This window comes from Zingiber officinale, chromosome 5A, assembly GCF_018446385.1.
Source record: "Zingiber officinale cultivar Zhangliang chromosome 5A, Zo_v1.1, whole genome shotgun sequence".
Lineage (NCBI taxonomy): Eukaryota > Viridiplantae > Streptophyta > Magnoliopsida > Zingiberales > Zingiberaceae > Zingiber > Zingiber officinale.
Genome location: NC_055994.1, coordinates 91,144,256 through 91,156,589, shown reverse-complemented (window position 1 = coordinate 91,156,589; position 12,334 = coordinate 91,144,256). Strand labels below are relative to the sequence as shown.

Genomic DNA, 12,334 nt, shown 5'->3' with positions numbered 1-12,334 from the left:
CTCTCTTATCACACTCTCTTTTATCATTTTCTCTCACCACACTTTCTCTCTCTTCATTATTTTGCGTCCGAGGGACGAGGCGCTACGAAAGAGTACACCGGCGGATGAGAAGGAAGCGTGTGGTGGTTTCGAGGGATGAAAAGCCAAAGCGGAAGACTGCTCGGGGAGCAAGAGATACAGCTAGCGAGAAGGTTGGCACGGGGTGCGACCGAGGGACGAAGACTACAGATAAGTACGCTGGCAGACAAGAAGGAAGCACGCGACGATTCTAAGGGACGAGAAGCCGAAGCGAAAGCATGCTCGAGAAGATTGAAAGTTAGGTTTGGGTGAGCCCTATTTTCGGATGGTCGAGATCACCCAAACGAGCGAAAGATTCGGACTAAGGCGAATGGAGCCGAAGCAGAAGACCCAGGTTGAAAAAGTCAATAATGTTGACTTTTCCCATCCGGGGCGCCCGGAACTGTCCGGGGCGCCCGGATCGAAAGTATATCCAGATCTCGGTCAAACCGAGATCTGTGTGTTGGGGATAAAGTTTTATCTCTTCCAGGGTGCCCAGAACACTTCGGGGCGTCCCGACCAAGACTATAAATACAGCCTTGGTCTAGAAGCTTTATATTCATTCTAAGCAATTCATTTTCTAACACTTAGACGCTTCAGTTTAGTTAGCTTCTTTCTTTTTGCGTTTCATCGTTGTATGAGGCTTCTCCGCCTAAAAGAGATACTAATGCGACATCTTCCTTGGATTAACAACCTCCCCGGTTGTAACCAAGTAAATCCCTGTATGCCTCTTCTTTTACTTTCTGTCTATTTAATTATTATGCAAGTGTAGTTTAAGAAGTTCGAGAAGGGTTGATCTTTATTTTTGCAGGCTATTCAATCTCCCTTCTAACCGACCCCAGCGGTCCAACACTACTAAGCCTAAAATATTTCTTTTCTAGTATTTTCCGTCAAGATTCTATTTTAGCATTTATTTTTTCACGTATTTCATCCACCAAAATAATATCATCTGTAAATGACATACACCACAACATTGCGTCTTGAATGTGTATGGTGAGTTCATCTATAATTAATGTAAAAAGATAGGGACTTAGAACTGATATTTAATGTAACTTTATTTTTATTATAAATGCTTCAATTACTTCGCCTAAAGTCTTTATTTTGGTTATTATATTCTCGTATATATTTTTAATTAGTTCAATATATATTACACTAAAACATACCTATCCTTCCTCAAATATTATAAATAAATTTAATAGGCTATAAATAATAATATAATTAAAAGAATAATACCATATTAATTATAGTAAAAAAATAATTATGTTGATCTTAAGCGTCTCATAATACGCCCCAAGCTTACGTAAAAATATTCTATATATATATATAGATAATCTACTTTGTAATTTAACTTTTCAATCAATAATTTTCATCATTCTTTATGAGTTTTTTAAGATAAATAAATAAATCATTCGAAAGATAATACAACCAATCTTTGTTCGATAAAAAGATAAAAAAAACACAAAACATCGATTACTGATTTCAAACACATACCAACATCAACGATAAGACTAGACAATATAAGGCAGGCAACTATTGCACAAGCATAAAACTGAGTGACAAAGAAAATGAGTTTCAAGGATTAATTAGGGACTCAGAGCTTTCTTGAAAAAGTAACTATTCAAGGTGTTTAGATGAGTTCCACAACTAATAGGAACAATCATCTCATGCCTTGTTAGAGGTACCTTTCTTTGGGTGAAGTCACGAAACGTCTTATTAAAGGGTTAGAACTGACCATGAGGTCAATCTACCAGTAAGCAGTTGAGATTTTAGAATCGAAAGCGCCTCATGATCGAAAAGGCAACATTGAGATGCACTACTTGGATCTTCAATTGAGGCTGGAATGACTTTTATGGAGAGGAAAGAGTATTAAAAGAGAGTCCTTGACATTGTGCCTAATAATTGTTTAGCAATGAATTTTGATAGTATCATAATAATAATGAAATGACTTTAAACGGAAAAAAATAATTGATAGATAATAAGTTGCAAAGCACGTAATTTTAGAAGCTCAAATGAGAGCTTCCATTAAACCGTCATTTTCTGATCTTGTACTTTAACCAAATTATTATGCAAACTAATGTTTTCAATCTCCACATGTTTTCACATCTTTCTTCCTCAGGTTTCTTAATTTTCATTTTCATAGTATTCACTGTTTCTTCTCCCTCCGCATCTTCATGTATCTTCTCAATAATTTCTGGTGCTTTAGTACCACCAAGCTTGTCATTTTTGCTACCAAGATAAGATCTTTTCTCCTCCTTCGGCTCATCGAACCCACAATCCTTTGAATCAGTACTCACCTCTAGAATATCGACGTCGTTCCGTTTCATGTCCACCCCAACTAGGATTTTTCTAATTGTCTATCATCGCCGTCTCAACTGTCTCCTCATCGTGGCCAAATATTAGAGGAGGCTCATTTATGACACTCCTCACGCGAATCTAACATGAAGTAGTCGAACACGATTTCTCCGTCGATGGAGTCATGCTTCTGCGAATGTTTCCAATCGTCCTCACCAATGTCAAGACCCATCAGGATCTCCTAGTCATGGAACTCGAGATGACCTTCTATGGCGGCCACGATGCTCAGGAGCAAAAAGACGAGGAGGCAAAGAAGCGGGAGATCGAGAGAGGTGATTGAGGGCAACACAATGTTGTGGTGCTGATTTTAGGATGAATAAAAATAGGAGGGAAGAGTGTAAAATGTAAAATGAACTCAGTGATGGGAAAAAAAAAATACAAAATCAGCTACGCGGTTTGGTAAGTAACTGTTTTAAAAAATAAAACAAAAACAAAACACATCAAACTTGATTAATAGTGCACATAATTTATAAATTATTCTATCAAAAACTTCATATCGACAAACAAATCATCTATCAATTCATCCCATCAAGCATCCTCCTAAATCAAACCTGCCGTCTCTCTCTCATATTCTCCAGTTCAATCAACTGGCCAGTGCTTAGCACAATTGGTGGTAGTGAAAACTTAAACCGAACGATCTTGGGCTGAAGTATGCGAGTTTATCTTCGGATTGCAAGAATTGAACACCTGAATCATTAAAAAAACAAAAAAAAAAACTCCCCAGTGCCCATAACAATTCCCATTCCACGCATGATCCGAGCGCTCTCTCTTTGCCCCTATTCCTTTTTAATTAATACCTTGTTGTCTGCAGAGTTCTCTGCTTCCTCTCCCATTTCGCCGCCCTCATGGCTTGCCCACACCACCACCGCTATGCCCACACCCAGACGCGATCGAATCAATGCTGTCGCCGCAGCTGCTGCTGTTCTTCCTCGTTCTATAGCAGCGACTACTGCTGCTGCTGCTGCTGCTCTAACACCTCTCCGCTCACCACATCTGGTCACCTCCCCCAAACCCTAGCCGCCCAAATCCTCCTCCAGCACTCTCCTCAGTTGATGCCCTCTCTCTATTCCAAACTCCAGCAGCAGCCTCCGCAGCCTCCCCTTTTTCCAGGTCTTCATCATGGGGAGGAGTCTCGCCTTCCTCCTCATCATCTCCACGATCACCAACAACAACCTCACCCACTCGTCCAGTCTCTCCTCTGCCGTATCGCTGCGCTCGAGTCGTCCTTTTCCCATGTTCCCCCTTCTCACTCGTCTCCCTCTCCTTCTCCTGCGATGGAGCGTCCATCGACAAGACATTTTCCCCCATCGGCAAGATCGAATTTTTATTGCGCGCCTTCGCTGAGAGATTTGGCCGCGCGGAGAATCCAAGCGGCGTTCCGCCGGTTCCTTCTGCGGAGATCTCAGACGCTCCGCCACCTGAAGGAACTCGCTGCGATGAAATCCCATGTGGTTGACCTTAGATCGGCGCTCTCCGACAAGACTCGAGTCGACCCGAAAGCCCTCACCGAAAGAGTCATGGATCTTCTCTTCCGGTTGGACGCTATCCAGGTGAGAACGAGGAAAGTTGGTTCTTTTGTTGGGTTTCTTTGCTCGCTGTATCCGTCGCTATATCCTGCTGAGGATCTCTGTATTTGATATGCATTTGACATGCAGAGTGGCGACTCAATGATTCGAGAAGGAAAGCGATCGATCAGCAGAGAGCTGACCCGGATACTTGACTTCATTGATAAAGTATTGGTCAAGGAGCATCAGTTGTTTCTCAATGCTGTTGAGTTTGCAGGTAATGGTAGAAATCTGGTGACTTTTGCGGAGGATAGTAGAAGAGGGAATGAGGGAGCTGAGGAAGTTCTGGCCGTCAAAAAGGTAAGCTTTTCAGAAGTTGGTAAGAGATCCAGGGTGCCCTTTAGCAATCACGACCAGTTTGTAGATGAAATTAGTAATTTCAGTGATCAACATCCTGTTGTGGAGAATTTGAGTTGTGAAGCTGTGGGAAATGGACAAGGAAATCATACAGGAGCTGAAAGGTTTCATGAGGCTAGTGATGATGAGAGGAGTTCTGAAAGTTCTTTCGAGAATGGTGAAAGATTTGAGAGTGTGAAGCAGGCCAAGAATCAGAATGGCAAGTTTGGCCTATCCGCCCCATTGCCTGTGCAAATGGAATCCAGGAGAAATTGATTTGCAGCAGATGGTATCAATCATCAAACCTGAGTGTCATCTTGAAAGTTTTAAGAGTTTTGATCCATGAGCCTCGTCTAGGATGAGGTAGTAGTAAAGCTGCAATCCTTTGCCTTCCATTGTTTAGTTGGATAATAGGAGCTGCTTTTATTGGGTACGATCTGTTTTCCTTTGCAGTTGCCTGATTATGCTCACTAGGTTTCTACTTTATAAAATTGTCGTGGTACCACTATGTTTTCCTGGGCTAATAATTAGCTGTGTGATGATTGACATTCTTCTGATTATCTAAACGTGTTTCTGTTTGTTTGATCATGAATGAGTTGTTTTAGTTCTTCATCACAGTTCATGGCCGCATTTATCAAATGATTCTAAATTTCTGTTTGTATCTCTAAGCTTTTGTTAATTTGGAATTGCTTTCATCGACCAAATTGCATGATTTTTTTCAAAGAGTTATTGGATTCTCAAAGTAGGAAGAGATAACAACTGTTTAGGGATGACGATCAGCCAAGGATGCTAAAACTCATATCGACCAGCATCCACAATAATGTATGTACACTTGGGTTTGCCCTCAACTCGAAGAATAGATCAAAATTGTCAGAACGGTTTTTCTACCTGCCAGTTAATGTGGTTTCAATGTGGTTACAAGTAATCGTGTTTGAATTGCTGTAGAAGAAGGTATCTTTTCCTAACCTAGCAGACGGTTTCTTTTCTTTGAGGCAATATTATCTGTATAATTGCAAATTGCTACTATGAGCTCTAATCATGTAGGTTTCTGTCTTACATCTGCTAACGTCCGCTCAATTCTTCTGTATCATGCGAGTACCTGTTTCTCTTTCAATGTAGCATTCCCCAACTGAGGAAGGTCATGCTGTTGTCAAAGTGGATTTTATAAGTTCGTCATCAGTTTATTGGAATGAGCAAAATCATGAGTTTTCATTACCTCCTGGATAGACATAACATTTCTTATTCTAATAGCTTCCACATCAGACGCCATGACACCAACTTACTTTTCTGGATTACCTGATCTATTGTAACTAACAGACAATCTATTATACCAATAAAGGTTGATTAAGTTGATATTTTTTACGGTTCATTTTCAGGGTATGTGAAGGGAGGATTAGTTTATAGCCAACCATTAAATGATTAGGGGATTTGATTTTTGTTTTATTGTAGTAAATCTGTCACTTTCTAATTAATTAGGAACTCTATGAGGACGACAATCTATTATAAAAAAATATTGGATCAGGTAACAACACTGAACAACTTAGCTTCATTTTACTGTATTATAGTCTCGGGGCAACAATCTATTATACCGATAATGAATATAGGAATGTTCAATTCTGGTGAAGCAAATTGATTGTCGCGACACTGTTACAAGATGAATCTTTGTGTAGTCACGGCCCAAACCAGAGAACGCACAGTTCATTCATAGCAGCCCTTGCAGTCATAGGCTGCAATCGGACAATACCCACAATTTCTACGTGACCCCAGCACAGTTTCCATTTCCTCCAGCATCTTCTTCTTCTTCTTCTTCTTCTTATTATTATTATTATTATTATTATTTTTTTTGATAATCGAGATTTCAAACTCGGAACCAATTAATCAGAGAGATGATCAGTTCAGCTTCATAAAATTTTTTCATCGATCACCAGATAATTCGAAAGTGCAAGTATCTCATCGTTCAACGAGCAACATTTTAAATTTATTATCCAACTGAGAAAAAATTCTTACTTAATAATTGAAAATCAAACTATGGATATGGATGCTTAAAAACCAAGATGCTTAAATAAATGAATCAAACTTTGCAATATCAATGGGGCAGCATACCATAAAGTTGTCTTAAGTGAACAAGCGATTAGATTTTTTAAACTTAATTGTTTGCCAATTCATAAATAAGTTACAAAGGGGTTATCATGAGTGAACACCCAAATTTGAATCATATATTTACAGGAGATAAACCAATTGGAAAATACAGCTCTCATTGGCCTTAATATAAATGATTAATCACTATTAGAAGACCAATAGTATAAATCAAGAGCCAAAAAGAGAAATTAAGAACATAAACGATACGATTCTGATAGAATTTTCATTTGCACGCCCCTATGAGCTCGATGAAATATCCTTCAAATACTGCACAACCCAATTTCTACTCTTAAATCCATGCACAAGTAACACAGCAGATAACTGTTTTCTAAGTTTCACTCTAAAGGAAACTTCTTCATTTGCTCATTTCAAGTTTCAACATGAAAGGACACTGCTTGCAAACAGCATATGGCTCTTTTTAGCTTTCGTTATTGGATTCATGACAAAGTGCTTGCTGAAAGTATACATACTTCTCTAAATATCACAATTTAATCTAACCTACGCAACAGATACTCAACTTGCACTTCCTTCGTCAATGGCATGATCCAATTGTCGTAGAGCTCAGCAACTACAGAAGGCTGTATTTTGTAGACAGGGGGTGTTCCATCATCTTCTCCAATTTTAACCTCCTGTCCAAAGATCTTGGCCTTTGCCTCGACCCTTTGTTTGATTGCAGTTTCGACTGATTCATAGGTTAAAAGTTGCATTAGCTGATTCTTGTCCTGAAAACCACAAGAAAGATATATTATCCATCTGAATTCATTTGTGGAATAGTTGGATTGGCACAGGATAAGTAGCTGTACTTGTGCCCTTATTGCTGGATTGTAGATTGCAGGTGCCTCCCGAAATTTAGCCTCCGCCACAAACTTCCCGTAATGGATTCTTTTCGAGAGAGCCTGCACAAAGGTGAAGAATAGGCTAAAGGAAAGAAGATTCATATTTAGACAACAAGCAAATTCTAAATGGTGCTTTAACATGATTCTAAATATCTTCGTAGTGACGAGAAGCAGTCAATGCACCCAATCATTTCCAAGGGCAATAAACTTTGTTCTTGATGTGTACTTGATTTTGAAGCCACAGGAATATTTCAATAACCTAGGATGTACATCTAATGTTACTGCACATTCATTGCATATACATGTTAGCATGAAATTGCAGCACGCTATAATCATGTTGCACACCCTCTATACTGGGAGTATGAGTCACTTGATCATGCACAGAAACCTATAATTTTAAAAGAATACCTGTAAGCAGATCGTATCACAAACAGCACTTGAGCCACAGTTTCCGTCACTTTGTTCTTGAACCAATCTTGGGAGTAGATCATAGAAATACATACCCCATATTTTCTTGTTTATATTAATAGAATCAGCAGCCGGATGTAGAACCTAGAATAAAAGAAGTTAGGACATAAATGAAATAAACCTAGTTTTAGACTAAAATGTATGTTATTTATTCATTTGTACACAATGAAAAAAAAACTGATAAACACAATATTTAAATTTGCAAAACTTCAAGAGTATATAAAAAAATAGTGCCATAAATACATGTGGCATATGTATTGTATATATGTGAATTAACAAGCTAAATAAGCAATAACATAACCCAGCCTTAACAAGTTTCTATATAAGTGTATTCATGAATGAATTGAGCTTTATTCATGAACAGTTCACAAGTTTATTCAAGAACACGAATGAATTAAACTCCCAAGGATTCAAGATTATTTGTTATCTTGTCTAACTTACAAATTTATTCAGGTTGTATATTTTTCAATTTTTCGCAGAGAACCAATATAAATGAGCTCCACTTGAGCTAAGTATCAAGTTTGTTCTCAAACATTGAGCTCATTTATAGTCCTAAGTTGATTTGTTCTCTGTTTCTTTCGAGTGTAATCAAATTTAAATGGTTTGATCATCAAAATGCTAAGCTATGAATCTGCTTTTAAGTTTTCTAAAACATATATGCATGTTATTGAAAACACAAGTTAGAATGTCTGAAATCCCCATGGTAGAACATACGCACAACGTAACAAGTGAAGAGAGAGTAGAGAAGAGGAAGAGACAGCACTGATAAGAAAGAGACTAGTTGAGATTTCACTTTTCCTAACAAATGTCTGTCAGTTCTTAGTGTAATGGTTCAGAGAGAAGGCTCAATTGTCATATATGTGGAAGATACTATTACTGGAACATATACATACCTTAGGGTATTGAATAGGTGGCAACAAGGGCTTAGGCAAAGCATCTGGAAAGAAGGGATGTTCGTCTGGGCTCTTGTATCTACCAACCTATATTACACAGTGATCAATAAGTGAAAAAGGGATTAGTTCGGGAGTTTGACTGTTTTTATTACTTATGTCTCCTTTAAGGTGCAGCTTACCTGGCCATGCAACTTTTCAGTTTCTCTAACCATGAACTCAACCAAAGAACCACCAAATCCATCCATGTAAAATGCATTTCGATCATATGTATCGGGATTATAAGCATACTGTGATCTCTCCAAAAGGTTGAATATAATGATGTCTTCTTGTCTTATCAGTGAGTGTCGGATGCTCTCCAACGTTAAGATCTCACTTTGATCGATCCTTTCTTTCTCCACACTACAGAGGATGAGAAGATGAGATAATGATAAATCTGAAATTGATTATTTTGAAAAACAAAAAAGGCAGGGCAACTTGTTATATACACAGACAGTCATAAGCAATGTACAATTACAATGGCTGTTGAAATCTTAAATATATATTTGATATTTTATTTCTCCCATTAAGTGCACAACTTATAGTTATATATTTATTTAGCTAGATTAAACAGGAGACTAGATCCTCTGGTCCACAAAAAAGTGGACCAGGGGATGGACCACTTGCAATTGCGGTCGGATCGTGGCCACGATCCGGCCACAATTGGTTACAATCCCTCCCTGGATTCACCATCCCCCCTAGGTTATAGTTTGGGTCGGGACGGTTGGCTGGAGGCTGCCAGAGGTGGACAAGTGGCGAGGGGTCGAGCGGGGGGCGGCCTCCGGCCACTCGTCCCGACCCAAACTATAACTTGGTGAGGACGGTGAACTCCCGGGTTCATTGTCCCCCCCCCCCCAGGTTATAGTTTGGGTCGAGACGGGTGGCCGCCGACGGTGGCCAGGTTACCGGGGGTCAAGTAGGGGGCGGCCTGGCCACCCATCCCAACCCAAACTATAACTTGGGGGAGGGTGAACCCAAAAAGAGATCACAATCAATCTTGGCCATGACTGCAATTGCAAGTGGTCTATCCCTGGTTCACAAAAAAAGTGGACCAGGGGATTTGACCTCATTAAGAGACCAGATGCTCTGGTTCACTTTTGTGGACTAGGGGATGGACTATTTGCAATTGCGGTCGGATCATGGTCACGATCTGGCCGCAATTGGTTACGATCCCTTCTTGGGTTCACATTCTCCCCAGATTATAATTTGGGTCAGACAGGTGGCTGGAGGTTCCCGAAGGCCGCCGACAAGTAGCCAGGCTACCGAGGGCCGACCGGGAGGCGTCCTTCGGGTGGACTCTGGCCACCCACCGCTATAACCTGGGGGGACGGTGAATCCAAAGAGAGATCGCAATCAATTACGGCCGGAGTGTGGCCACGATCCGACCACAATTGCAAGTGGTCCATCCCCTGATCCATTTTTTTTGTGGACCAAGGGATCTGGACTCATTAAGAGGCTAGAGGATCCTCATTAAGAGACCAGAACCTCTGGTCCACAAAAAATGGACCGGGGGATGGACCACTTGCAATTACCGCTAGATCGTTGCAACAATCAGACCGCAATTGGTTACAATCCCTTCCTGGGTTCACTATCCCCTCCACACGATTATAGTTTGGGTCGGGGTGGGTGGTTAGAGGCCGCCTGGAGTATGTCAGCGGTGGGCAAGTGGCCAGGCTACCGGGGGCGAGTGTGTGTGTCCGGCCGCCCTCCCCAACCTAAACTATAACTTGAGGATATGGGGATCTGGCCTCATTAAATAGAGCCATCTCTCACAAAAGAAAATTTGCTTAAAAGGTTGGTGTTTGACTTATTTTGAATGGTGAGAGCTGAACCTGATAGGGTTTTAAAAAGTTTCCCCTAAAATCATATTTCCTTTCCAAACTATTGCTCCGAAGAACATAATCCCACTATCAAGGAATATAAAAAACCGTCCTTTTTTGTTTGGCGTATCTATACATGAAAAGGCAGCAAATCGTACGTTCCAACATTGTTCCATTGCAGATGTTTCAATTCGAGTAAATATTTTGGTGCCAAACAGGCAAAGAACAAGAGAAAGATACGTAGATCTTGATAAACAGCCATCAGGTTAAGAAAATTCTTAAACAAATACAAGAATGTGTGAAAAGCTGCAATTCCACTATAAATTTTATCGATTTAAAAAGCGGAGGTAGTGGACGGATGAATAGTCGGACTCCAGAACGACAGAAGAGCAGAAGAAGAGAAAACCTAAATCACAACTAAATGATCCGAAAAATAAATCCTATGATCAAGAAAATGGAGATCAAAGTTTCCGCAGATCCAAAAAAGCAAATTTGACATTCGAAAAAACTCGTCTCGGCCTATACCAACGATGGCACGGCAAACCAAAGCCAAAGGAGCAAAATTTCTCGTACCTGGAAGGAGAAACAGCTCGAATTTGGATTGAATGGAGCTTCTTCGAAGCTCTGGGCGAAACCGAGAGAGGCGAGTCAGGTAGGAATGATCGCCCTGTCCAGTTGCAGGAGGCGCCGGCGCGCGGGCAACTGAAGATCCGATGAGCGTGCAGGGAGGAGGGAGAGGAACTGGAGAGCTTGAGCTCCATGGGAGAGGGGAATCGAATCGACGGAAGAGGCGGCGATGGAACGGAGAAAAACGACGAGGAAGAGGCCACGCAGGAAGAACGCAATATATCGAGGAATTTGGTGCGGTAGGTGGGAAGAAGAGTTAGGTTAAACCGGTTGGGCGATTAATTCCTCCATTATATTTTCCACCGGTCGAGTCAGATTGCTAGCTAGCGACAATGAGATGCAGATTTGAACGAAGTAATAGCTTGTCAAGGAAGCAAAGTTAATTCAACTCTATTTTCATAGATAGTTTTTTTTTAAATATTTGTTTATCTATCATTTTAAAAATAAATAGATAAATAAAATAAAAAAGATGTATAATCTATCCTATAGGATCCTATCCTATCCCATTAGAGCATCCACAATGACACCAAATATTTCTCCCAAATATTTATGGGGCCCACTTCTATATCATCAATTAAATATCTCACTTATCAAATATCCCAAATCTCACAATAAAATATCCCCTCAACCAAATATTTATGGACTCCACCTACCAAATATTTTTATCTCTCAATTACAACTTGTGGGGCCCACTTTCATGCCACCCACAATGAAATCACCGGGCACAATTTCCACTTTCATGCCACCCACAATGAAATCACCGGGCACAAAATTGTGCCCGGTGATTTCTATTCTCCTTTCAAATATCCCTTACAATGGGGGATATTTGGAGAAATATCCCCTCCAAATGTCTCCCATTGGAGATGCCCTTATACCTTAATTCAAGTTAACAGGGGATCGATTGTGAATTTCTTAGCGATCCGGAGACAAAGATTTCTTTCCATTTCATCTATGAGTCGACTCCATCCCGATCGAAACCACACTCTAAAATCGGTTTAGGCTAGTAGGGTCGTAGACAAGTTGAGTCGAGCTGAGCAGAACTTTGTGATGTTCAATTTTATTTGATAAGGTAACCAAATCGAATTGAGCCGAGCTTAAAATGAATCAAGCTTTTGAAATAATTGCTTAGGCTTGACTTGATTTATTTTTTTATGAGCTTGCGCTTGTTTAAGTTTGACTTGACCTTGATTTGTTTAGATATTATA

The 12,334-nt window shown here is 40.1% G+C and overlaps 2 protein-coding genes across 2 annotated transcripts; one reads left to right on the top strand and one right to left on the bottom strand.

Annotated features, from left to right (window-relative positions):
- The first annotated feature begins 2,931 nt into the window (after nucleotides 1–2,931).
- Nucleotides 2,932–4,899, top strand: LOC121980959. The gene is made up of 3 exons (XM_042533247.1): nucleotides 2,932–3,058; nucleotides 3,221–3,959; nucleotides 4,065–4,899. The coding sequence occupies exons 2-3, from the start codon at nucleotides 3,255–3,257 to the stop codon at nucleotides 4,584–4,586; spliced, it is 1,227 nt and encodes a 408-aa protein (XP_042389181.1). The 5' UTR covers nucleotides 2,932–3,058; nucleotides 3,221–3,254; the 3' UTR covers nucleotides 4,587–4,899.
- A 1,872-nt stretch (nucleotides 4,900–6,771) lies between these two features.
- Nucleotides 6,772–11,368, bottom strand: LOC121980958 (chorismate mutase 1, chloroplastic-like). Its single transcript, XM_042533246.1, has 6 exons — nucleotides 11,076–11,368; nucleotides 8,826–9,045; nucleotides 8,647–8,733; nucleotides 7,694–7,837; nucleotides 7,253–7,345; nucleotides 6,772–7,171 (listed from the first exon to the last, which is right to left on the bottom strand). Exons 1-6 carry the CDS (start codon nucleotides 11,261–11,263, stop codon nucleotides 6,938–6,940), a joined length of 966 nt encoding a protein of 321 aa, XP_042389180.1. The 5' UTR covers nucleotides 11,264–11,368; the 3' UTR covers nucleotides 6,772–6,937.
- Nucleotides 11,369–12,334: the final 966 nt, after the last annotated feature.